General features: G+C 38.2%; 3 protein-coding genes across 7 annotated transcripts in view; all 3 read left to right on the top strand.

Moving 5' to 3' along the window:
* LOC127509469 (gastrula zinc finger protein XlCGF8.2DB-like) overlaps positions 1 to 27,367 on the top strand; it is a 50,627-nt gene that overhangs the window by 2,730 nt on the left and 20,530 nt on the right. Inside the window, exons 1-2 of one of the 4 annotated variants that reach the window (XR_007929232.1) lie at positions 7,486 to 7,792; positions 13,812 to 14,029. Coding sequence is in view for 3 of the 4 variants with exons in the window: in XM_051888255.1 (XP_051744215.1) it covers positions 7,714 to 7,792; positions 21,037 to 21,047 (90 nt within the window). In the remaining variant the exon portion in view is untranslated. Of the gene's footprint in view, positions 1 to 7,485; positions 7,793 to 13,811; positions 14,030 to 21,036; positions 21,048 to 27,367 lie in introns of those variants that run through there. The other 3 variants (XM_051888255.1, XM_051888252.1, XM_051888254.1) reach the window with 3 other exon arrangements.
* The window catches only part of LOC127509468 (gastrula zinc finger protein XlCGF8.2DB-like), a 71,945-nt gene that overhangs the window by 27,533 nt on the left and 17,045 nt on the right, over positions 1 to 27,367 (top strand). Inside the window, exon 3 of one of the 2 annotated variants that reach the window (XM_051888249.1) lies at positions 1,478 to 3,022. The exons of the other annotated variant lie outside the window; for it this stretch is intronic. Within the exon in view, the coding sequence (XP_051744209.1) occupies positions 1,478 to 2,658 (1,181 nt within the window). The 3' untranslated portion in view covers positions 2,659 to 3,022. Of the gene's footprint in view, positions 1 to 1,477; positions 3,023 to 27,367 lie in introns of those variants that run through there. 2 annotated transcript variants of the gene reach the window in all.
* LOC127509463 (gastrula zinc finger protein XlCGF8.2DB-like) overlaps positions 18,337 to 27,367 on the top strand; it is a 50,981-nt gene continuing 41,950 nt past the window's right edge. The window contains exon 1 of the mRNA XM_051888230.1: positions 18,337 to 18,667. Within this exon, the coding sequence (XP_051744190.1) occupies positions 18,589 to 18,667 (79 nt within the window). The 5' untranslated portion in view covers positions 18,337 to 18,588. The remainder of the gene's footprint in view (positions 18,668 to 27,367) is intronic.

The raw sequence follows: 27,367 nt of genomic DNA, 5'->3' as shown, positions 1-27,367 counted from the left end.
CTGTTTGGCCCCTCTGCCATAGTTAATCTAGTGTGTGTATATAGTATCCTCTGAGTCTCTGATACGCATGTCACTTTAAGCTGGTGCACTGCTGGTGTAACTTTGTTTTGGTTTCGTGCAATTTGCGACAGTTTCGTTCCGTGCAACTGAAACGCGGTGTAGCAGAGCCTTCACGCTTAATTGCGTGGTTAATAGTGAAATCGGTTAATCGCTGCATCCCTAATTCATGATACGAAGAATCTTGAGCGATTCTGATATTTTCCGACGTAACACGATTCTCTCTTGAATCGATTCTGAGCTTAGATTTTAAACAGCAGATGGCACTACTATACATGCTTTAGAAACACTCATACACTGCCTTCTTCCAGTTCCTGTACACACACCACTTAAATGTAAAAATAATCATTCATAAAGTTCGAAATGTTTGAAGCGAATTACAAATCTTACATCATAAAAGCATTCTGAGCTGAGGTGCAAGTATATTTAACCACTTATATGACTCAGCCGAATGCACAAGCGCTGGCTAGCAGTCTTCTTCGTGAGCGTTTGAGTGTGTGGTTAAAAACTAGCCTAGAGTGCCATCTGCTGTTAAAACTAAGCTCAGAATCTATTAGACAGAGAAAATATCAGGATTGATCCAGATTCATTGTATCGATCGATAATCAATGTATCGTCCCAGCCCTAGTGTTTTCTAATAATTCAATGGCCTGTCGCCAATCATTCCTTGCGTATTTAATGCATTTACAGATAATGTAGTGACTTGTAACTGTCATATTCACTGATTTAGAGGAGAGTGTCATTAAATAGAGCTAATATGAAGTGGGTTTTAATGAAAAAAGTACAAGCAGCGATTCTAGTAGAGCATTTGTGATACCTTGTGCATCACATCTATTGTTACATTTCATGTTGATTTGATTGGAAACATAATTATTTATTACTGTCATTGTTCCAGTTGAATTTATCGCAATTAGTGTTGGGCGATATGCTCCATTTTCATATCGTCGCATCGTCAGCCTGTGTGATTAGCGATACACAATATTTTGCGGGGCGAGGGGGCATACTTGTTTGGTAATTTACCTTGCTTATTTATTTATTTATTTATTTAGACAATGGGTCTATCTGCAAATGGGTGTTGTACAGGGTAATGCAATATTTTATTAGCATCATAAAAGCCTTCTCTAAAAACTCGCATGACTTGGTCGGATAAAATGTTTAAAACTTCATAGTTTTAGAGAGAACATCCTCATATTTGAAATGTAGCCACAAGTCTGCTCATACAGTGTTTTTATTCGTTTTCGCGGATCTGTGTGAATGGGGATCGTTTTGACAATGTTGTCGTCTGTACTTGAAACTTTTTTAAAAAATGCAAAGGAAAAACTTTTTTTTTTTTTTACATTGTCGTGTAAATGTACCCTAATTTCCTTTTATTTTCCATTTGTCCCAATTGATTTTCATCCTTTTAATGTTTTTATTTTAGGCCTGATGAAAGTGAAAGAAGAAAAACCAGATCTGAATGAAGTGGAGGAGAAATATCAGCTTCAGAAAGCTCATGATGTCACCGCTGAAGAAAAACCATTAAGTTGCTCCAAAACTGAAAACAGTTGCTCACAAAGCAGCATTCAAATAACAGAAGTCACAAGACTTTTCACCTGCTCTGAGTGTGGAAAGACTTTCAAACATAAAAGAAGCCTTAAGACTCACATGATAATTCACACAGAAAAAAATCCTTTCACCTGCTCCCAGTGTGGAAAGAGTTTTACAAAGAAAGGACACCTTAATGATCATTTGTTAATTCACACTTTAGAAAAGCCTTTCACCTGCCCTCAGTGTGGAAAAACTTTCACACTTAAAGGAAACCTTAAGAGTCACATGTTGATTCATAGTGGAAAAAGGCCTTTCATCTGCTCTCAATGTGGAAAGAGTTTTACATGTAAAGGACAACTTAATGATCATTTGGTAATACACACTTCAGGAAAACCTTTCACCTGCCCGCAGTGTGGAAAAACTTTCACACGTAAAGGAAGCCTTAAGACTCACATATTGATTCATGTTGGAAAAAGGCCTTTCACCTGCTCTCAGTGTGGAAAGAGTTTTACATGTAAAGGACAACTTAATTATCATTTGGTAACTCACACTTCAGAAAAGCCTTTCACCTGCCCTAAGTGTGGAAACACTTTCACACGTAAAGAAAACCTTAAGAAGCACATGTTAATACATACCGGAATAAAGCCTTTCACCTGCTCTCAGTGTGGAAAGAGTTTTACACAGAAAGGACACCTTAAGGATCATTTGTTAATTCATACTTCAGAAAAGCCTTTTACCTGCTCTCAATGTGGAAAAAGTTTCACACGTAAAAAAAACCTTAAGATTCACATGTTAATTCATACTGGAAAAAAGCCTTTCAGCTGCTCACAGTGTGGAAAGAGTTTTACACAGAAAGTACACCTTAATGTTCATTTGGTAACTCACACTTCTGAAAAGCCTTTCACCTGCTCTCAGTGTGGAAACTCTTTCACACGTAAAGAAAACCTTAAGAATCAAATTGGTACGTATCATTTGTTAATTCACACTTCAGAAAAGCCTTTTACCTGCTCTCAATGTGGAAAGACTTTCACATGTAAAAGAAGCCTGAAGAAGCACATGTTGATTCATACTTGAAAAAGGCCTTTCACCTGCTCTCAGTGTGGAAACACTTTCCCACACGTTTTACCTGCTCTCAATGTGGAACGAATTCACACTGAAGAGATGCCTTCTGTGTGAGAAGAGTTTTAAATGGATCTTGAGTCTCAGATCTCATCTGCACTATTCTCACTCTGCAGAAAGGCAATTTCAAGGTACAGTAAGCAACGAGCTGCACGATTCTGGATATGAGAATTACGATTTTTCTGAATATACAACTAAACAAAATAACATGTAATTTACTAAAGGTAAAAATATTAATTGCTGGAAAATGTTTGAATGAATTTTTAAAAAATGGTTTTGAATGAATTCAATGACTCATTAATAAATACTTGTTTCATTACAGGATGAATCAGTGTTTTTGAACAAATCTTTTGAATGAATGATTCAATGACAAAGACATTTTTTAACAGTCACATGTCGCCACCTAGTGGCATGATGTAATTGATACAACCGTTATTTGACGCACCATGTTCGTTTCAAAAGGTGGGTTGCTCTCTATTTTGATCGCTATGGTAGACATTAGTGTTTATATACTAACTTTAAACTTTTATATCAGTACTTCTGTAATAAGTAACACAGAAATAACTACAGTGTGGTTCAAAACTGCTCTCTCTGTCTCTGGCAGCACGAACACCGATTTGAATTTTCCGGTATGATTTATTAAAGGTTTAAAAGACGCGGGCAAATCGTTTCATTAATAAAATAAGATCGCGTAGGTGCTTGAATCGAAATCGCAATCTTTTTATGATTAATCTTGCAGCTCTATTGAGTGATGTTATAAAAGAGAAAAGGTAACAGGAATATCACTGGGAAAGGAACAGTTATGATTCATTTACATGACAGTGGTGTTTTGGGGGTCTAAAAATGCAAACTTTTGAAAACAGGTTTCAAAGTGTACGTTTTTGAAAATGATTACTGTTATCTTCTCCATGTAAACTACAATAATGCAAATTTGTGAAAACGGTGATATCATGCGTATTAAGTGTTCAGTCTATTAAAGTGACCGCCAACAACTGGCCTGGCAGGAACAAAACAGTGTTTTTAGTTTTTTTCGCAGATGCGTGTGAACAGATTGTTTTGATAATGTCGTCGTTGTATGTACATCGTTGTGGTGTAATCATATACTTACCTTAACTTACTTCAGTTAATTTCCTGTTCACACCAGATTTGAATTTCTCATTAATTTAAAAGATTAGTTTACTTTCAAATGAAAACCCCAAGTAGTTTACTCGCACTCAAGCCATCCTAGGTGTATATGACTTTCTTCTTGATGATTATATTAATAAATATGCTGATGCATCCAAGCTTTATAATGGCAGTGAAGAGGGGTCACAAGTATGAAGCTGAAGAAAGTGCTTCCATCCACATCCATCCATCATAAACGTGTACTACTGAAGCGTTTGTGTGTATATATATATATATATATATATATATATATAAAAAAAAATCCCTATTTAACAAGTTATGAAGTAAAATATCTAGCTTCCGCCAGACCACCTTTTGTATTCAGTGTATAAGAAAGTGTAAAACTCTCACAGTTCAAAAACTTATGCTACGTCCAACGCCTTCCCTATTCAACTTACGTAAAAAGTGTAACTGACGCAACGCCAGTTTACAATTTCTTCGTAACTTCAATACGGAAGGCAGTCTGGTGGAAGCTCGATATTTTTCTTCATAACTTGTTAAATATGGATATTTCTTTTACACAAACACATCGCTTCACTTCAGAAGGCCTTTATTAACCCCCCCAGAGACGTGTGGAGTACATGTTTATGATGGATGGATGGATGGATGTGGATGGAGACACTTTCTTCAGCTGCATACTCGTGACCCCCATTCACTGCCATTATAAAGCTTGGATGCATCAGGATATTTATTAAAATAGTTCCGATTGTGTTCATCAGAAATAAGAAAGTCATATACACCTAGGATGGCTTGAGGGTGAGTAAAGCTTGGGCTAATTTTCATTTGAAAGTGAACTAATGCTTTAAGCAAATTCATATGAAAATAACTAAATGCACATGGATTTCTGATCAGAACTGATGATTCTCAGACAACATCCAAACATTCTTTCATCATGTGAGCCTTCACATGCAAAATGATCCGTTCAGTTATGAAGATATGTCAAACAAACGTACACTCCATAAACATCTACCAATGTCCACCAAGAAAATGGGAACTTGTAGTGTAATGTACTGTGAGGAGGTACAATTTAGTTTTTTACAGAACTTCCGTTTTTCTAGAATTTTCTTTTCACTGTTCACTATATGACTTCACATGAAAGAAATGTGTAAAAATAGACATGCAAGTGTGAATTTTCAGTTTACATGTAACACATTGCTACACAAATAAATATACTGTATACATACAAGTGTGCATATTCTTTCTCTGTATACTATAGCATTGACTTTTCTGAGTAAACTTTTACCTACCATTGAAATCTCCCAGCCAGCACAGACATGGGGGGCCCAAATGAATTTCACCTGACCTGGGCTATCTAACTGGGGCCCAGCCTGTTTTGACCTCAGCTCCCACATGGGTTTGCCCAGATTAGTGTATAAAATGAATACAGATCAGTGAGCACACTACAGGGTGATAAAAGTAACACTGAATCAGTGTTGGATTTAATGAGATAATTCAGTGATTATTTGAGTGATGATTGAGCATTAGTGATGATACCTGATGATGATAAGCAGAATCACTGAGAGAATCAACAAGAACAGAAAAAGAAGAAGAGGAAAGCAGAAACAATATTCGTTGATGGTTGCACAGGATCACTCATTAGCTCATTTGCCATTTCCACTCAATTTTATAGTTCTTCATGAAGCTTTACGAATCTTTTGTTTCAAATCAGTGGTTCGGAGCCTGTATCAAACTACCAAAGTCACGTGATTTCAGTAAACGAGGCTTCGTTACGTCATAATTGTTTCAAACGTTTTCGAAATTTCAATCGTTTATGTGACTTTAGCAGTTTGATACACGCTTCGAACCACTGATTCAAAACAAAAGATTTGTAAAGCTTCGAAGCTTCGTTTTGAAATGGCCCATCACTAGATATTGTTGAATAAAGTCGTTTTTTTGGCGCACAAAAAGTATTCTCGTCACTTTATAACATTAAGGTTGAACCACTGTGGTCACATGAACTGTTTTAAATGCATGTTTAGTACCTTTCTGGGCGTTTGAAAGTGTTAGTTATCTTGCTGTCAATGGAGGCCTCACTGAGCCATCGGATTTTATCAAAAATATCTTAATTTGTGTTTCGATGATGAAGATGAAGGTCTTATAGGTGTAGAACGACATGAGGGTGAGTAATTAATGACAGAATTTTCATTTTGGGTGAACTAACCCTTTAAGCCCAAAGTATACTTCACTTTTTTACACATACGCAAGGGTTAGTGTACTGTGCGTGTGACGTGAATTTCGTCATCAGAAGAGTACGTGTGTGTACTGTATGCACACCGCCAGATTTTTGTAACCGCGTGTACTTGTACGCACAGGTTGCACATGCGCATTTAATTTTTTGGGGAGTAATTACTTTATGCACAAGGTGGCGACCGTGCCCTGGGGGCGTCGATTCACAAGGTAGTCAAAGAAAACCTGCATAAACAGAACATACCAGAACGCATGCAAGCTACAGCGACAATGGAAGCCTACATTGATGAGAGATTGTGCAAAGAGGTTAGAAAGTACCATCATTTGTACAACTCTAGCATGAAAGAATACAAAGATGTTTACATGGTTTGTGACTCATGGCAAAGGATTACTAAAGCCCTCCTGAAATGGGCCTATAGTGATGCCCCTGCTGGTTGCTGAATCTTTGAATATTGCCAAGATTATCATAACTATACCATGGTACAATGCAGATTTATTACCCTCAATCATAATGTAGCATTGAGCCCTAGTGCAAAAACACTTGATGGACCTCCATCACTCCTGATGTCATGGGTTAGTCCATAAAGGTGAAGATGACAGTAGTTGTAATGTACTTCAAATAGTCAAGCAACTTTAACAAAAATAAAAGAAGACTCAACATAACAGTATGTATCAACATAACCAACATCAGACAATGAACAGAAAGAACTGAAGGGCTTAAATACACAGGCAAATGAACTAGATACAAAACAGATGTGCTCTAAGTAACACTTAAAGGATTAGTTCACTTTCAAATAAAATTTTCATGATAATTTACTCACCCCCATGTCATCCAAGATGTTCATGTCTTTCTTTCTTCAGTCGAAAAGAAATGAAGGTTTTTGATGAAAACATTCCAGGATTTTTCTCCTTATAGTGGACTTCAATGGCCTCCAAACGGTTGAAGGTCAAAATTACAGTTTCAGTGCAGCTTCAAAGGGCTTTAAACGATACCAGACGAGGAATAAGGGTCTTATCTAGCGAAGCGATCGGTCATTTTCGAAAAAAATCTAAATGTACATGCTTTATATAAACAAATGATCGCCTTCCAAGTGCTTCCGCCAAAACCGCACTTTCGTATTCTTCAAAAAGCTTACGCTGTATGTCCTACGCCTTCCCTATTCTACTTACAGAAAAAATGGAACTGGCGCTGCGTTTGTTCCGTAACAAACGCATATAACTCGAATACTCATAGGATAGGCTATAATTTTAGCAAATTCCAAAGTCCTTTTCATTTCTTTGTGCAAATATTTTTTAAAGGAAAAGAAACGGTTCCCCCATCCCAACCCAACCCAACCCAACCCAACCCAAATTATTTTCCCTCCTCTCGACGCTTCACACTCCAGTCCAGTGGGTGGCGGTAAGACACATGCGTTTGTTTGCCAACCACCATTAAACCTCAGAGGAAGAAGATTAGTTTTCAGCATGATCTCTGGTGTTGTGTTGTGGAACTGGTTTAATACAAACTGTTAGAAGAGTACTTTTAGTATATAGAAAGATACATGTTGAATCAGGTCAATAAATACTTGTAATATTTCCATTCATAGACGTGACTAAGTTTTGAAGCAAGCAGGAATATCTGGAGGAGTATCAACTGAACTGAGATCTGCTGCTGTGAAGATGGTGTTTGTTAAAGAGGAGAGTGAGGAGGACATGAGTGAACCAGAACCCTGGAGAATAAAACACGAGGAACAAGGAGGTTGGTATATTCTGTATTCATCCTTAATGACTGTTGTGCTACATTAAGTCTTACATTCTTTAATGTAAAAGTAAGGCGTTAATTAACATTAAAATGTGTTAAATCCACGTTTCAAAGGTCTTAAAAATACAACTGAACATACGATTTAAATTTTATTTTTTCCCTCGTTGCTTTTTGGAATCGTGGCGATATTTACAAATGTCGAGAGAGCATTATTGTAGCGGGAGAGCTCGCGGATTTCCTCTGCTCGCCCACAAAACTGGACGCGCGCTCTCCACTATATGCAGTGCTCGCTCATGAACTGCTTCTCCTTTCAGTCAGATATTGTGTGTGCGCTCAAACTGTGTCCTGTGCTGAATCTTCTTCTGTTCTTGCATTAGGAATTATTTTTTGCTTCTGGATTAAACGTTGTCAAAAGGTATTAACCAGTCAAAATAGACTTCCGACTGACTGATGAAAATGCCTCATCTTATTGGCTGAGTGAACTGCACCTGGAATTCTTTCGACAATCATATTAAATTTTATTATCTTTACAGTTTAATATTTAATAAATTTAATCAAATGTATATTAGAAATGACTTGGATTTTTGTACATAAATAACCTAGTCTAACTGCATACTGGTCAAACCCCATTGAACAAACAAAAAAACATTTGGTTTTGTTTACATTTGTGTTGAGAGAAAAAATAAATAAGTAGTATATATGTGTATATATTAAAAAAAAATCTGTTTTAAGACAGAACTATTTAGATCAGGGTCAGATCATCATTCCCTAAATACTTAATCTTGAGACTAAATAGACCACTATTGGGAATTTCACATATTATAATATTATAACATTATATTCTATGGATTTAATGTATTTTAAGATAATGTAGTGACCTGTAAATGAGCTGTCATACTCACTGGCATACTTATTTGATCATTACCTTTATTTGTTTAGACAATAGATTGCAAATGTGTTTACAGGGTAATACAATATTTTATTAGCATCTTATCAGCCTTTTCTAAAAACTCACATGACATGGTCTGATAAAATGTTTAATAAAATTTATAGTTTTAGAGATAACATCCTTGGATTTGAAATGAAGCATGTGCAGACTTGTGGCTACAACAACTACAACAATGCAAATTTGTGGAAATAGTGATGTCATGCACAGGGGGTTAAATTGGGATTTGTTATGGGGGGGGGCTCTGTGGTTTCAGGCTTTCCAAGGGTGCATGTGTATGCGAAGACTACAAAATGATATCAATTGACAAATTGTAAAATATAACAAGTTGAGAGAGCCCTCTGCTATGAACAAAAATGCTGATCAAAATCATTCTAGATGCTGGTAGTGTGCAAAGCTACGTCTGATGACAATAAAATCTTTTAGACTTCTCTGAGTAAAAAAGTAGCTTGTCTGGAAAAAAATAGGATTTTTTTTTTGTGTGTGTGTGTGTTGTAAATATAATTTATTCTGAAGCAAGCAACATTCTCATCAGTGTTCTATCAGCAGTGACATATTTAAATCTGCATATTTGTGATATTTACCCTGAGGGCATTTTATTAACCTTTATAAAGGGCATTTCCCCCCCCCAATCTAACTAAATTTATGTTTAATCTTTTATTTCAAATTCTTACATTTGATAAATTAAAATAGTAAGATACTATAGGGCTGTTACCAAATTAAATAATTTACACTGAAAAAAGTACTACTGCATTCAATAATGTTATGAGATTATTTAAATATTTTTGATTATACAAATAAGAAATGTTGGTGGGAAATTTATACTTTTAAACAAGGAATTAAACTGCCAGTAGATGGCGGCAAATGACCGTCTTATAATGAGTGAGCCACTGAGTCATTTATTCAAATTCAAAAGGCTGAATCATACAAGAATGAAGCGGTAGTTATGAATGGGCCAACCGATTTGTTCAAAACGTTGAATCATTCAAAATGGCTGAGCGTAGCTGCGAGATGCACTGGTTCTGCTTTGTTTGGAACCACTTTCACTGCTACAATAGAACAAAAAACAGGCAATATTGCACCTAAAACATAAGTGATTAGTATTAACTACTTGTTTATTGAACTGTTATATGCATTGTGAATACACCTGTTGGGTGCTTTCTTCGGTTACCAGTTTAGGTAACTGTAGCTTTCTGCCAGCAGCAGATGTCATCAGGTGGTACCCAACCTTCCTTGAGTGTTTTGACCCTTAACCACAACACTCTCCAGTTGGTGGGTCGGCAGTGGTGGCCAAATCACTGCCCATCTGCTCCTGGCTTCCAGCTTTCTTCCTCTCTCTTACTCTATATCCAGCATGAAGCTCGTTCAGCCTCCTGTCCCATTCTATCAGTGCTTCTTGCTCCTCTCATCCCAAGCCTAAAGCTGACAGCAACCGCCATGCTGATTTGGCAGGAAAGCCTCTACAACCTATTTCCACAGGGAACAGCCATGCCTGCCACCCCTTGTTTTTGCACTCCTGGATTAATGGCTGATATTTCAAGGCTTTCCTCTCATGTGCCTCCTCACAGCCCTCCTCCCATGGCACAGTCAGCTCAACTAGGATGATTTTACGATCTTTGTCTGACCACAGAACGATATCTGGGCGAAGAGCTGTGTGGACCACTTCCGGGAACTGCAGCCTCTTTCCGACATCAACTCTCATTTCCCAAGAGTTCGTGGCCTGCAGCAGGTTTGGTTTTGCTGTTGCATTAGTTGCGAAGGGCCTAGATCCCTCCTTGATGAAGGTGATAGTTTTCCCCTCACCTGTGCCACTTGGCCTCTTCTTACACCTCTCTCGCTCTATTGTGTCAGCGAGGGACAGGAGTACCTTGTTGTGGTGCCACCTATAACGTCCTTGGGTTAAAGACGTTTTTCACCCTGACAGTATATGTGCCAGTGTCCCCATTTGACTGAAGAGCTTGCAGTACGGGTCGTCCCTCAGCCCCCATGTGTGCAGATGAGATGGTGAAGGAAGGGTGTCATACACAGAGCACACCAGGAAGGAGATGCGGTAGGGCTCCAGTCTCCACAACTCTGCCCATGTGATCTTACGCTTAGGCAGATCCCATTTTGTCCATGCTCCCTGGGATGCTTGTTCCACTGCTCTGGACAAACGCCTCTGTTCCTCTTGAGCCCAGATTTCTGACTGGACCAGCCAGGTTTTAAATTTTCCGGGGAGTCCCGATCTGTCGATCTTCTTCAACCATTCATCAGTTTGCTTCACAGCATCTGCAACACTGGTGCCATCTTTCAGAGATGCATTAAACCACTTACCCAAGCACTTTATAGGGCTGTCCTCAATTGATGGAATGACTTCTCCCTGGACTTGGAGGCCAGACTTACTTGTGACTCCACCCTTCCTTATCACCAACCTTCTGGACTTCCTGGCCTTAAATGACAACCTTGCCCAAGTGGCCATGTTGTCCAGGGTTTCCAATACCCATCTCGCTTAGACATGCGTCACAGTTGTTATTGTTATGTCGTCCATGAAACCCCGCAGCACTGGCTGCATGATGCCTGACTCCAGGATGGGGCCACGGGTTACACCTTCCTCTGCTGTTATTAGAAGGATCATGCCCATAATAAAGTGCTCATAATAAATGGATGAGATCGTGTGGGATAGATCCATAAGCGTTCGCTAGATCTAATCATACCACTGTTAGATTACCTTTCTTCTGTTTGGCCTTTCTGATCAACTGGCTAATCATTGATGTATGTTCCAGACAGCCTGAAAAGCCTGGGATGCCACCTTTCTGAATGGAAGTATTAATGTAATTATTCTGCATCATATAGGTGGTCAACCTTCTTGCAAGTACTGAGAAGAAAACTTTGCATTCCACGCTCAGGAGGGAAATTGACCTGAACTGGGCGATTGTGGAGGAACCCTCTTCTTTTGGGATAAAACATCCCTCTGCCAGCTTCCAGCTTGCTGGAATTGACCCCTTGGCCCAGATCTCCCTCAAAATCTTCCATAACTTTCGCAGAAGTTTCAGGCTTTTCTTATGTACCTTATATGGTATACCACTTGGGCCTGGGGTACCTGACACTTTGGCTCTTTGGATGATGTCTTGGATTTCCTGCCAAGTCGGTTCCTTCACATTCAGCATGACTGATGGATTGACAGGTCTACAAATGTTCTGGTTGGCTCCCAGACCTTGACCCCTACTGGGGTCATTGTGAGCTTCTTGAAGGAACTCCTCTACTTCCACCCTCGAGCTGGTTAATCTGCCAGTCTTGACCTGACCAAAAAAGAGTCCTTGTGAAACCATACTGGTCTTTTACAAACTGTGCTCGCCTCTTCTCTTTCATCTTCCTCTGCTGCCGAAGGTATTCTGTTCTTTGAAGCTTGCATAGCTGTTCCCGCAGCTTGCTTGTTAGATCTTTTATACCTTCCTTTTCAGTGGGTGAGCTGGTTTTAAACAGTTTGTTGAGAGCTTTTATTTCCTTCCTCAGGCAATGCATCTCCCTTTCTCTCCTATTTGGTTGCCGAGGTGGTTGGGGGTGCTCATTCTGCTTGACTGGCCCAAATCTTTCTTTGGCAAGGTTGTATACGATGGTTGTGAGTGAGTTGATTTTCCTGTGGACTGGGCCTGTTAGAGTGGCATCCAAGATGCCATCTAGGTCATCATCGAACTGTGCCCATGCGATGTTGTCTGATGCTTTTGGCCATTTAATCCTTTCCTTCCTCACCAAATGGATTGGAGAAACTGGAGAGGAGCTCGCTTAAGTCGCTGGTGCTGGGGCGATACCAGTGCAAAAAGATTTTCAGCTCTGTGGTGTGCTTCCTGGCTGAAGTTCTCCTTTGTCTCACCAGATACTAGACCCGTGTGCTGCACTTGCGTTGCTGATGTTCCGCACCTAGACTTGCTCTAGTGTATCTTGAGCCCTTTGATGTTTTTACAAACTTTGCCACAGTGGCATCTTACTGTGAGATCCTCTCCAGTCAATGTTGTTTGCTTCAGCTTTCTCGTAGTCGTATTTCCTGTCCTAGCCGTTACCGGATTGACTGTCCCGCTTGGTCTCTCAGATGTCATCAGGTGGTACCCAACCTTCCTTGAGTGTTTTGACCCTTAACCACAACACTCTCCAATTGGTGGGTTGGCAGTGGTGGCCAAAATCACTGCCCATCTGCTCCTGGCTTCCAGCTTTCTTCCTCTCTCTTACTCCATATCCAGCATGAAGCTCGTTCAGCCTCCTGTCCCATCCTATGAGTCGCGTGCTTTTTGCTCCTCTCATCCATGCCTAAAGCTGACAGCAACCGCCATGCTGATTTGGCAGGAAAGCTTCTACAACCTATTTCCTAATAGATGAAATTAGTGTCACAATTTCAATCGAGGTGATATTCAGGAAATCGGCACTTTTGGTTGTGTGATACTTAACTTTATTATGTCGTAAATAGGCTATAAAAACCCCACGTATTGAATTTTTATTGCCACATGATAACTGAGTTTCTTATGATAACTGAGTAACTCAGAGCTCATTTGTTTTGAATTCTCCTCAAGAGGTTGCATGAGCCTCAACAGCGCAATAGGCTATCACCACCAGTACATTACATATAGGGCCTATTGCTATCCACTATCAATCGCCACTTAAGCTAAATGAATCATTTTCGTGCTTTGGTTGTTATTGACATTTTATTCAAGCTACTTATCTGGTCCGGCAAGTAAAATTCTCTTTCACTTCAAAAAATCCACTTGTCCTGCAGACCCGGACAGGCGCATGTCGAGCCTGGTAAGCCTATGTGCCGACAGCCCCAACCTATTTAACCCCTGGTCATGCGCATGTGTATTAAGTGATTCTTTACAAAGTGACATCGCCAACTACTGGCCTGGCATGAATAATACAGTGTTTTTATTCATTTTCGCAGATCTGTTTGAATGGGGATTGTTTTTATAATGTTGTCGTCTGTACTTGAAACTTTTTTTAAAAAAGTTTCCATTTTTAGTACATTGTTGTGTAAACGTACCGTAATTTCCTTTTATTTTCCAATTGTTCCAATTGATTTTTATCATTTTAATATTTTTATTTTAGGCCTGATGAAAGTGAAAGAGGAAAGAGAAGATCTGAGTGAAGTGGAGGAGAAATATCAGCATCCGAAAGCTCATGATGTCACATCTGAAGAAAAACCATTGAGTTGCTTCAAAACTGAAAACCGTTGCTCACAAAGCAGCATTCAAATAACAGAAGTCAAAAGGCTATTCACCTGCTCTCAGTGTGAAAAGATTTTTAAACATAAAGGAAGCCTTAGGACTCACATGTTAATTCATACTGGAAAAAAGCCTTTTACCTGCTCCCAGTGTGGAAGGACGTTTACAAAGAAAGGACACCTTAATGATCACTTGGTAACTCATACTTCAGAAAAGCCTTTCAAGTGCCCTCAGTGTGGAAAAACCTTCACACGTAAAGGAAGCCTGAAGAATCACATGTTAATTCATATTGGAAAAAGGCCTTTCACCTGCTCACAGTGTGGAAAGAGTTTCACACGTAAAGAAAACCTTAAGAATCACATGTTAATACATGCTGGAAAAAAGCCTTTCACCTGCTCTCAGTGTGGAAAGAGTTTTACACAGAAAGCACACCTTAAGTATCATTTGTTAATTCATACTTCTGAAAAGCCTTTCACCTGCTCTCAGTGTGGAAACACTTTCAGACATAAAGGAAGCCTTAAGAATCACATTGTTACATATCATTTGTTAATTCACACTTCAGAAAAGCCTTTTACCTGCTCTCAATGTGGAAACACTTTCACATGTAAAAGAAGCCTGAAGAAGCACATGTTGATTCATACTTGAAAAAGGCCTTTTACCTGCTCTCAGTGTGGAAACTCTTTCACACATAAAGGAAGAGCATTTCACCTGCTCTTAATGTGTAACGACATGAGAATTCACACTGAAGAGATGCCTTACACACATGTCAGTTTTAAATGGATCACGAGTCTCAGATCTCATCTGCACTATTCTCACTCTGCAGTAAGGCAATTTAAAGGTGCTGTAAGCAATTTCTGAGAAACGCTGTTGAAAGAGGATTGGACCGAGCAGCACAACACTCGTAGCCAATCAGCAGTAGGGGGCGTGTCCACTCAAAATGGGGAAGGAGAGAGTGAGAAAGAGGGGAAAAACTGTAGAAAAAGAGATTTCTGAGAGACATTATAAAAAAGAAATGGTCACAGATAATATCACTGGAAAAAGAACAGTTATGATTTTATCCGTTCATTTACACAACAGTGGTGTTTTGGGGGCCTAAAAATGCAAACTTTTGAAAACAGGTTTCAAAGTGCAAGTTTTTGAAAATGATACTGTTATCTTCTCCATGTAAACTACAATGATGCAAATTTGTGAAAACGGTGATATCATGTGAATTTTGCGAATATTTTTTTTTTTCCTCAAAACTATAAGTGCAGGTCTCAACAATTAGTTTCCTGTTCACACCAGATTTGAATTTCTCATTAATTTAAAGGATTAGTTAGAGCTGGACAATTAATCGAAAAGTAATCGAAACCAAAATTCAGAACCTGTAACCGATGTAATTTTCCCATGTTGGTTATTATGGTTTTTTAATCCTGTTAATACTTCCCACTTAAAAATTATATGCTGCGTTCACGCCACCTCGTACTTACCGAAATGTTAAGATGATAACACGTGACGTTATATTCGGAGCTGTTCACAACATTTGGACTGGAAATTAAGCGTTTCTATGGCACCACTATAAACGTTTAATGAATCTACAGTGGTCAGGTGGTATAGCGTCCACGTGGTACATGTGGGAGCTTTCAGAAAACTAATTAATGATAAACTAATAATGTAATTACGAGCTCTATGAGGACGTGACCACTTTTTACTAGCTAGCTACAGGAATTACGAGGTGACGTGAACGCACCTTTACTACCGCGTGTGTAGCCACGTGACTCCGCCCCGTCCAGTCAACATGCAGGTGAATGCAGAGTCAACACACAGAGACAGTGCATGAGCGGTGAGCCTTGTGCCTTCACTAAACTTTGTCAGTTGTATGTATTTTAAGGTTTGGCAGTTTGGACATTCAAGCGATTTTAGATGACTGGATGTATATTATTTCGAGCTAACGTGCTCGCGCAGCTGCATTGTGGCACGAACACTCATACAAACAGTAGCTGCACAAAACATGAAGATCGTGCACACAGAGGAATGCAGAAACTAGTTGTCAGCGCTGTCCTGTGATTTATCACTAAAGTAGCTTATAAACTCAAAAGATATTATAGCATATATTTTTCTACTTTTGATGTAACTATTTACAACACACAGCTTCACAATTAATAGAGAGATGAGGGCAAAAAACAAAACAAAAAAAACAACAACCCAGAAACAAAATAATCGTTCAGTAATCATAATCGAGGTAAAATGAACAATTAATCAAGGTTTTGTTTATAGGTCATAATCGTCCAGCCCTAGGATTAGTTCACTTTGAAATGAAAATTACCCCAAGCTTTACTCATCCTCAAGCCATCCTAGGTGTATATGACTTTCTTCTTTCTGATAAACACAATCAGAGATATTTTAATAAATATCCTGATGCATCCGAGCTTTATAATGGCAGTGAACAAGGGTCATGAGTATGAGCTGAAGAAAGTGCCTCCATCCACATCCATCCATCATAAACATATTCCATATGGCTCTGGGGGGTTAATAAAGGCCTTCTGAACCGAAACAATGCATTTGTGTAAAGAATATCCATATTTAACATTTCTTTGTAACTTGAATATGGAAGGCAGTCTGGCGGAAGCTCAATATTTTACTTCATAACTTGTTAAATATGGATTTTTCTTTTACACAAACACATCACTTCGCTTCAGAAGGCCTTTATTAACCCCCCCCCAGAGATGTGTGGAGTATGTTTATGATGGATGGATGTAGATGGAGACACTTTCTTCAGCTCATGCTTGTTAATCCTTGCTCACTGCCATTATAAAGCTTGGATGCTTCAGGATATTTATTAATATTTCTCCAGTTGTGTTCATCAGAAAGAAGAAATTCATATACACCTAGGATGACTTGAGGGTGAGTAAAGCTTGGGGTAATTTTCATTTCAAAGTGGACTAATCCTTTAAGCAAATTCATGTGTTTTGGCACATGTATACAAAGAGTAAGTAGAATTTACAAAATAACTAAATGCATATGGATTTCTGATCAGAACTGATGAGTTGATTCTCGGACAACATCCAAACATTCTTTCATCATGTGAGTCTTCACATGCAAAATGATCCATTCAATTATGAAGATATGTCAAACACACATATACTCCATAAATATCTACCAATGTCCACCGAGAATATGGGAACTTGTAGTGTAATGTACTGTGAGGAAGTACACTTTAGTTTTTTACAGAACTTCCATTTTTCCAGAATTTTCTTTTCTCTATTTCATGAAAGAAATGTGTAAAAATAGACATGCAAGTGTGAATTTTCAGTTTACATGTAACACATTGCTACACAAATAAATGTACTGTATACATAGAAGTGTGCATATTTTTTCTCCGTATACTATAGCATTGACTTTTCTGAGTAAACTTTTACCTACCATTGAAATCTCCCAGCCAGCACAGACATGTGGGGCCCAAATGGGTTTCACCTGGGCTATCGAACTGGGGCCCAGTCTGTTTTGACCTCAGCTTCCACATGGGTTTGCCCAGATTAGTGTATAAAATGAATACAGATCAGTGAGCACACTACAGGGTGATAAAAGTAGTACTGAATCAGTGTTGGATTTAATGAGATAATTCAGTGATTAATTGAGTGATGATTGAGCATTAGTGATGATACCTGATGATGATAAGCAGAATCATTGAGAGAATCAATAAGAACAGAAAAAGAAGACGAAAAAAGCAGAAACAATATAACTCGTTGATCGCTGCAGAGGATCACTCATTAGCTCATTTGCCATTTTCACTCAATTTTATAGTTCTTTTTGTGTGTTTTGCTTTTGTATTTATTACAAAATAATGAATATTAAAATAAATGTTAGCAATTTTATTGCACTTAAGTATTAAGTATAGCAAGTCACAAAGTCTCTTGCCATTTAGGAATTTCATAAAAAAATAGCTAAGCCTAGATTTTACTGTGGAAGGGAAACCATCTTGAATTTTTTCAGCATTTATGACACAGATGCAGATATCATAACAATCTATCAATAAATGCACACACGTTGCCCTCTGCTTTTAATGCTAGCACTGCTACAGACTGAAGAACATGCTGAATAACACACAGAGTAAAATACGAGGAGGAGCCGAAGCCTGCCGCCTGTTTCATACGAGTTTTAAAGGGGACTGAGGCGATCATGAATTAAAGGGTTAGTTCACCCAAAAATGAAAATAATGTCATTTATTACTCACCCTCATGTCGTTCTACACCCGTAAGACCTTTGTTCATCTTTAGAACACAAATTAAGATATTTTTGATAAAATCCGATGGCTCAGTGAGGCCTCCATTGAAGAAACGGTTCCCCCATCCCATCCTATCCCAACCCAACCCAACCCATCTTCCTTCCTCTCGACGCTTCACACTCCAGTCCAGTGGGTGGCGGTAACGCGTGTGTTTGCCAACCACCATTAAACCTCAGTGGAAGAAGATTAGTTTTCAGCATGATCTCTGGTGTTGTGTTGTTATACTACTGGCTTAATACAAACTGTTAGAAGTGTACTTTTATTATATAGAAAGACACATGTTGAATCAGGTCAATAAATACCTGTAATATTCCCATCTTCATAGACGTGAGTAAGTTTGAAGCGAGCAGGAATATCTGGAGGAGTATCAACTGAACTGAGATCTGCTGCTGTGAAGATGGTGTTGATTAAAGAGGAGAGTGAGGAGGACATGAGTGAACCAGAACCCTGGAGAATAAAACACGAGGAACAAGGAGGTTGGTGTCTATTCTTCATTCATCTTTAATTGTTGTGCTACATTAAGTTTTAAATTATTTAATGTAAAAACAAGGCGTTAATTAACATTAAAATGTGTTAAATCCATGTCTTAAAAATACAATTAAACAGGCAACGATACGATTTATATTTTATTTTCCCTCGTTGTTTAGAGCGCATTATTGTAGCGCGAGAGCTCGCGGATTTCCTTTGCTCGCCCACAAAACTGGACGCGCGCTCTTTATTGTATGCAGTTCTCTCTTATGAAATAATTCTCCTTTCACTCAGATATTGTGTGTGCGCTCAAACTGTGTCCTGTGCACTCGTGAATCTCTCCGTGTTCTTGAACTAGATATTAATTCTTTTTGCTTCTGGATTAAACTTTTTTTATTAACCAGTCAGAATAGACGACTAACCGATGAAAATGCCTCACTGAATCTTATTGGCTGGAATTCTTTCGACAATCATATTAATCTTTAATATCTTTACAGTTTAATATTTAATCATTTGAATCAAATGTATAAAAAAAATACTCAGATTGGGGCGCTTGGATGATTTGTACATAAATAACCTAGTCTAACTGCATACTGGTCAAACCCCACTGAACAATTTATCCAAACAAACAAACAAAAAAGCATTTGGTTTTGTTTACACTTGTGTACTTGTGCTGAAATATATATTTATAAAAAAACACTTCTGATTTAAGACAGAACTATTTAGATCAGGGTCAGATCATCATTCCCTAAGTACTTAAAATCTTTAGACTGAATATACCACTATTGTGAATTTCACATACTAGTCATAATATTATAACATTATATTCAATGGATTTAATGCATTTTAAGATAATGTAGTGACCTGTAACTGTCACATTCACTGTTATAGACGAAATTAGCATTAAATGTAGGTAATATGAAGTGGGTTTTCGTGAAGGGAAAAAAAAAAAAAATCCTAACTAAAATCGGAACCGAAAACAAATGCCGGATGAACAAACAAACAAACAAACAAACAAACAATACATGTCCAAGCAGCGATTCTAGCAGAGCATTTATTGTGATATCTTGTGCATCACATCTACTGCTGCATTTGATGTTGATTTGATTGGAAACATAATTATCTATTATCGTCTTTGTTTCAGTTGAAAATGTATTGCAATGATTTTAAATTCAGTTGAGTTATTTGATATTAGGGATGTGCGCAACGACTAATTTCATAACCGTTTAAACGGAAATTTTGCAACAGACTAATCATAAATAATTTCCTATTACTTATAGTTTGCATATTTTTTTATTTCAGTATTAACAATTATTTCAAGCAATGAAATTTTTTTTTAATGGTTTTAGTTAACTATAATAACCCTGATGCTACTAAATCTTTATATTGAATAATGTGTCAAATAATGTTCTTAGTCTTTCCTTCCTGAAGCTACAACAGTTTACTTTGAATCAAATGAAAATAAATATAAATATATGGATATAAATATATTAAGTTTGGTTTGTGTAACCAAATAACAAACGGGGGAATTGGATAAACATACTACTTGACTGATTAATGAACAGGCAGAAATACAGCAGGACTCTTATTTTGAAATGTATGTGCTTTACTTTTGCTGCTCATTCAAGTTCGGATGAGGAAGATACATTTTCGTTGTTACAACCGTTTACAACTCATTACAATATCAATAATATAAAGTAAACTTTGTCATAATTTATCAGCATTAGTTCATAAGCAATAGGTTGACAAATGTGCGCTAATCAATTTACATTGTAAAGCATTTTACTGTTCTTGCCAAATTTCCATGGTTACAGTTACATTACATTAAATCCATGGCAAATGTTGTCAATTTGTGGAATGAAAGCGCTGTGTAGTAACAGTGTTGCGTGATCAAGATCGGCTTGTGAGTAGCTCTCGCAGCTGCACTGACACCGGTCCAAACCGATAAACGGTCCGTGAAGCACAAATTAGTAGTGCAATTATGTTTTCCATTTAATATTGGACAATGTTATGGTGGCCGTGCGAGTGCTAGCAAATTTAGATCGCACCGGCAGGAAAAATGGTCACAAAATGCAAGCATTTAGTCGCAGTCTGGAGCCCTGTGTCATGCGCATGTGTAAGTGTTCAGGTGCGTAGAGATTCTTTACAGTTGACATCGCCAACTACTGGCCTGGCATGAATAATAGTGTTTTTTTCCCCCCCGTTTTTGCGGATCTGTTTGAACTGGGATCGTTTTGACAATGTTACTTGAAACTTTTCAGTAAGGAAAAGGAAAAACTTTCCGTTTTTAGTACATTGTCGTGTAAACACACCCTAATTTCCTTTTATTTTCCAAATGTCCCAATTTATTTTCGTCATTTTAATGTTTTCTTTTTAGGCCTGGTGAAAGTGAAAGAGGAAAGAGAAGATCTGAATGAAGTGAAGGAGAAATATCAGCTTCAGAAAGCACATGATGTCACCGCTGAAGAAAAACCATTGAGTTGCTCCAAAACTGAAAACAGTTGCTCACAAAGCAGCATTCAAATAACAGAAGTCACAAGACCTTTTACCTGCTCTCAGTGTGGAAAGACTTTTAAACATAAAAGAAGCCTTAAGAGTCACATGATAATTCACACAGGAAAAAAGCCTTATACCTGCTCCCAGTGTGGAAAGAGTTTTACACAGAAATCACACCTTAAGGATCATTTGTTAATTCACACTTTAGAAAAGCCTTTCACCTGCCCTCAGTGTGGAAACACTTTCACACGTAAAGAAAGCCTTAAGAATCACATGTTAATTCATGCTGGAAATAAGCCTTTTACCTGCACTCACTGTGGAAAGAGTTTTACACGTAAAGAAAACCTTAAAAAGCACATGTTAATACATACCGGAATAAAGCCTTTCATCTGCTCTCACTGTGGAAAGAGTTTTACACAGAAAGCACACCTTAACAATCACTTGTTAATTCATACTGGAAAAAAGCCTTTCCGCTGCTCACAATGTGGAAATACTTTCACACGTAAAGACAACCTTAACAATCACTTGTTAATTCATGCTGGAAAAAAGCCTTTCTGCTGCTCACAGTGTGGAAAGAGCTTTACACAGAAAACACACCTTAAGTATCATTTGTTAATTCATACTTCAGAAAAGCCTTTCACCTGCCCTCAGTGTGGAAAGAGTTTTACACAGAAAGCACACCTTAAGTATCATTTGTTAATTCATACTTCAGAAAAGCCTTTTACCTGCTCTCAATGTGGAAAATCTTTCAGACATAAAGTAAGCCTTAAGAATCACTCTCAATGTGGAAAGATATGAGAATTCACACTGAAGAGATGCCTTAAACATGTCATCTCTGTGAGAAGTTTTAAATGGATCACAAATCTCAGATCTCATCTGCACTATCCTCACTCTGCAGAAAGGCAATTTAAAGGTACGGTAAGCAATTTCTGAGAAACGCTGTTAAAAGTGGATCGGATCGAGCAGCACAATACTTGTAGCCAATCAGCAATTGGCAACAGCAATTGGGGGTGTGTCCACTCATAATGGGGGAGGAGAGAGAGTGAGAAAGGGGAAAAAACTAGAAAAAGAGATGGCTGAGAGACATTACAAAAGAGAAAAGATCACAGGAATATCACTGGAAGAAGAACAGTTATGATTTTATCCATTCATTTACATGACAGTGGTGTTTTGGGAGCCTAAAAATGCGAACTTTTAAAAATGGGTTTCAAATTGAACATTTTTGAAAATGATACTGTTATCTTCTCCATGTAAACTACAATAATGCAAATTTGTGAAGACAGTGATATTGTGTGTATTATTTGTTCAGTATAGCTGCATAGTGATTCTTTACAAAGTGACATCGCCAACTACTGGCCTGGCATGAACAATACAGTGTTTTTAGTTTTTTTCACAGATGTGTGTGAACAGATGGTTTTGATAATGTTGTCATCTATATGTACGTTGTTGTGGTGTAATCGTACCCTTATACTTAGCGCACCTTTGAAAAAAAGGTTTTAGCTAGTAGCTAATGTTAGCTAGAGAGATCAACCTTGATATAGTGATCACAGGCAATCAAATGTATCCATTCAGAAGAGCAGTAACGAAGCACAATTAACATATTAACGTTTCTCGCATTTTTATGTTTCAACAGATGTTGAGAACAACCCAGAGAGCTCAATTCCTAATTGGCTCAAGAGGACCAATGAAATATTATAAAACTTGATTATGTTGATGTCAATGTGCTTTTTGGTATTTCTGAAACCTGTAGCTGTAATTTGGCTTTTTTTTTTTTTTTTTTTTGCCCAAAATTTTGTCAGATAAATAACTTTGCATAAAAAATAAAAATATTTTCCTCATAGTTTGATGGTTTAAGCAAAGTTATAGGGTCATATATACAGTATCTCACAGAAGTGAGTACACCCCTCACATTTTTGTAAATATTTTATTATATCTTTTCATGTGACAACACTGAAGAAATGACACTTTGCTACAATGTAAAGTAGTGAGTGTACAGCTTGTATAACAGTGTAACACACAGCCATTAATGTCTAAACCGCTGGCCATAAAAGTGAGTACACCCCTAAGTGTAAATGTCCAAATTGGGCCCAAAGTGTCAATATTTTGTGTGGCCACCATTATTTTTCAGCACTGCCTTAACCCTCTTGGGCATGGAGTTCACCAGAGCTTCCCAGGTTGCCACTGGAGTCCTCTTCCACTCCTCCATGACGACATCACGGAGCTGGTGGATGTTAGAGACCTTGCGCTCCTCCACCTTCCATTTGAGGATGCCCCACAGATGCTCAATAGGGTTTAGGTCTGGAGACATTCTTTAGCAAGGCAATGGTCGTCTTGGAGGTGTGTTTGGGGTCGTTATCATGTTGGAATACTGCCCTGCAGCTCAGTCTCTGAAGGGAGGGGATCATGCTCTGCTTCAGTATGGGAACCATGATGGCATTCATGGTTCCCTCAATGAACTGTAGCTCCCCAGTGCTGGCAGCACTTATGCAGCCCTAGACCATGACACTCCCACCACCATGCTTGACTGTAAGCAAGACACACTTGTCTTTGTACTCCTCACCTGGTTGCCGCCACACACGCTTGACACCATCTGAACCAAATAAGTTTATCTTGGTCTCATCAGACCACAGGACATGGTTCCAGTAATCCATGTCCTTAGTCTGCTTGTCTTCAGCAAACTGTTTGCGGGCTTTTTTGCGCATCATCTTTAGAAGAGAGAGAAGAGAGAATCCTCAGAGAGTCCTTTGCCATGAGGTGCCATGTTGAACTTCCAGTGACCAGTATGAGAGCGTGAGAGCGATGACACCAAATTTAACACACCTGCTCCCCATTCACGCCTGAGACCTTGTAACACTAACGAGTCACGTGACACCGGGGAGAAAATGGCTAATTTATGCCCAATTTGGACATTTTTACTTAGGGATGTACTCACTTTTGTGGCCAGCGGTTTAGACATTAATGGCTGTGTGTTGAGTTATTTTGAGGGGACAGCAAATTTACACTGTTATACAAGCTGTACATTCACTACTTTACATTGTAGCAAAGTGTCATTTCTTCAGTGTTGTCACATGAAAAGACATAATAAAATATTTACAAAAATGTGAGGGGTGTACTCACTTCTGTGAGATACTGTATGTAAGACCTTTGCACATCAATTTTGGTCACCGTGTTTGCTGTGGTAACCTCTCCAGCTCTCCTAAATAATTTTGGAGCTAAGACCTAGTCTTGACACTTAGGAACCGTTATGAATCACACTTATTCTTAAGTTTACGATTAAGAGTAAAATGACATCATTCTTAGAATTTTGACATACTTAAGACTAAAATTTCACTCTGAGCGGCTTTATACATATGGCCCCTGATTTGAATTTCTTATTAAACTAAGCAAATTCATGTGTTTTGGCAAAAACAAAGAGTAAGTACAATTGTACAATTTGCACAATAACTAAATGTATATGGATTTCTGATCAGAACTGATGAGTTGATTCTCAGACAACATCCAAAAACATTCTTGCATCATGTGAGCCTTCACATGCAAAATGATCCGTTCAATTATGAAGATATGTCAAACGCACGTGTACTCCATAAATATCTACCTATGTCCACCAAGAATAACAGGGTAATAAGGGGCCGTTTACACAACACCATTTTCAACTAAAAACTGATAGATTTTTAATGTGTTTTGGCCGTTCATTTACACGATAACAGCGTTTTGGTGGCCTGAAAATGCAAACCTTTGATAACAGGTTTCAAAGTGCAAGTTTTTGAAAATGGTCTCCATGTAAACAACAAAAATGCGAATCTGTCAAAACGATGACGTCATGCACATGCACATTATATGTTCAGCCTATAGGGTTTCATTGCCATCTAATGGCCTGCCAGCAGAATACAGCATTTTTAGTCATTTTAACAGATTCGTATGAATGGAGATCATTTTGACAATGGTGTCATCTGTATGCGGAAAACTAAAAGGAAAACTTCTCCGTTTTAAGCATATCATTGTCGTGTAAACGTACCCTAAAAGTAACACTGAATCAGTGTTGGATTTAATGAGATAATTCAGTGATTGAGTGATGATGGACCATTAGTGATGATACCTGATAAGAACAAGCAGAATCACTGAAGCAAAGAGAAACAACAAGAAAAGAAAAAGGAGAAGAGAAAAACAGAAACAATATAACTCATTGATGGCTGCAGAGGATCACTCATTAGTTGGGATTGCTCCTGCTCGATTGCAGATTGCTCTGCATTGGCTTCCTGTTAAACATCGTATAGATTTTAAAATCTTGCTAATTACTTAGAAAGCACTAAATGGTTTAGCTCCCCAGTACCTGAACGAGCTCTTAATGCATTATAGTCCTTCACGTCTATTGCGATCTCAGAATTCAGGCCAGTTGATAATACCTAGAATATCAAAATCAACCGTAGATCCTTCTCCTATTGGGCACCTAAACTCTGGAACAATCTTCCTAGCATTGTTCGGGAAGCAGACACACTCTGTCAGTTTAAATCTAGACTAAAAACGCATCTCTTTAACCTGACATACACATAACACATTATCAATTTATGTTTTCAAATCTGTTAAAGGATTGTTAGGCTGCATACATTAGGTCAGCTGGAACCGTGAACGCTTCCTATAACACCAGATGTTCTCATTACATCAGAAAAAGAATGGCATCTGCGCTAATATTAGTCTCTCTGTTTATCCCGAGGTTTACTGTAGTCAGCCGGATCCGCGCCTTGACACGACCACAACGCAGCCCTGAAGTGTCAGCAGAGACTGAGTCAACTAGATCATCCACTGTGAAGGCCTCATCGACACGACAGCCAGTGGCACAGTTCCTCAACAAACCGTCCATACCAGCGTGATGAATACGATCCTCAACTGGATGGAACTGGAATAAATACTTTGACTGTTGCGATCCCATCGGACTTATGATAGCTGCCTGAATCATAAAGCACTGTTCGAAATTATTATATAAAAATTATATACCAGTTATCACTGTAAAGCTGCTTTGACACAATCTGCATTGTAAAAAGTGCTATATAAATAAAGGTGACTTGATTAGCTCATTTGCCATTTTCACTCCATTTTATAGTTCTTTTTGTGTTTTGCTTTTGTATTTATTACAAAATGATAATGAATTGATAATGAAATAAATGTTAGCAATTTTATTGCACTGAAGTATGAAGTATAGCAAGACTAGGAAAAATCAAAAAGTCTCTTGCCATTTAGATGAAAGGAATTTCATTTAAAAAAAAAAATAGCAGATATCATAACAATCTATAAATAAATGCACACACGTTGTCCTCTGCTTTTAATGCTGGTGCTGCTACGGACTGAAGAATGTGCTGAATAACACACAGAGTAAAATACAAGGAGGAGCCGTCACTGAGCCATCGGATTTTATCAAAAATATCTTAATTCGTGTTCTGAAGATGAACAAAGGTCTTACGGGTGTGAAACGACATGAAGGTGAGTAATTAATGACAAATTTCATTTTTGGGTGAACTAACCCTTTAAGCCCAAAGTATACTTTACTTTTTACACATACGCAAGGGTTAGCGTACTGTGCGTCTGACGTGAATTGTCATCAGAAGAGTATGTGTGTTCTGTATGTACACCGCCGGATTTTTTATAACCGCATGTACTTGTACGCACAGGTCGCATATGTGCATTTAATTTTTTGGGGAGTAATTTAGTTTATCCACAAGGTGGCGACCGTGCCCTGGGGGCGTCGATTCACAAGGTAGTCAAAGAAAACCTGCATAAACAGAACATACCAGAACGCATGCAAGCTACAGCGACAATGGAGGTCTACATTGACGAGAGATTGTGCAAAGAGGTTAGAAAGTACCATCATTTGTACAACTCTAGCATGAAAGAATACAAAGATGTTTACATGAGTTGTGACTCATGGCAAGAGATAACTAATGTCCTCCTGAAATGGAGTGATGCCCCTACTGGTTGCTGGTACTTTGAATGTTGCTGAGATTATCATGACTATACCATGGTACAATGCAGATGTATTGCCCTCAATCATAATGTAGCATTGAGCCCCAGTGCAAAAACACTTGATGGACCTCCATCACTCTTGATGTCACGGGTTAGTCCATAAAGGTGAAGATGAGACTAGTCATACTTCAAATAGTCAAGCAACTTTAATAAAATAACAGAAGAATCAACATAAGAATATCTACATAACCAACATC

Source organism: Ctenopharyngodon idella, chromosome 3 (assembly GCF_019924925.1).
Source record: "Ctenopharyngodon idella isolate HZGC_01 chromosome 3, HZGC01, whole genome shotgun sequence".
Lineage (NCBI taxonomy): Eukaryota > Metazoa > Chordata > Actinopteri > Cypriniformes > Xenocyprididae > Ctenopharyngodon > Ctenopharyngodon idella.
Note: the sequence above shows the minus strand (reverse complement) of the source record. Positions and strands in the feature narration are given on the sequence as shown.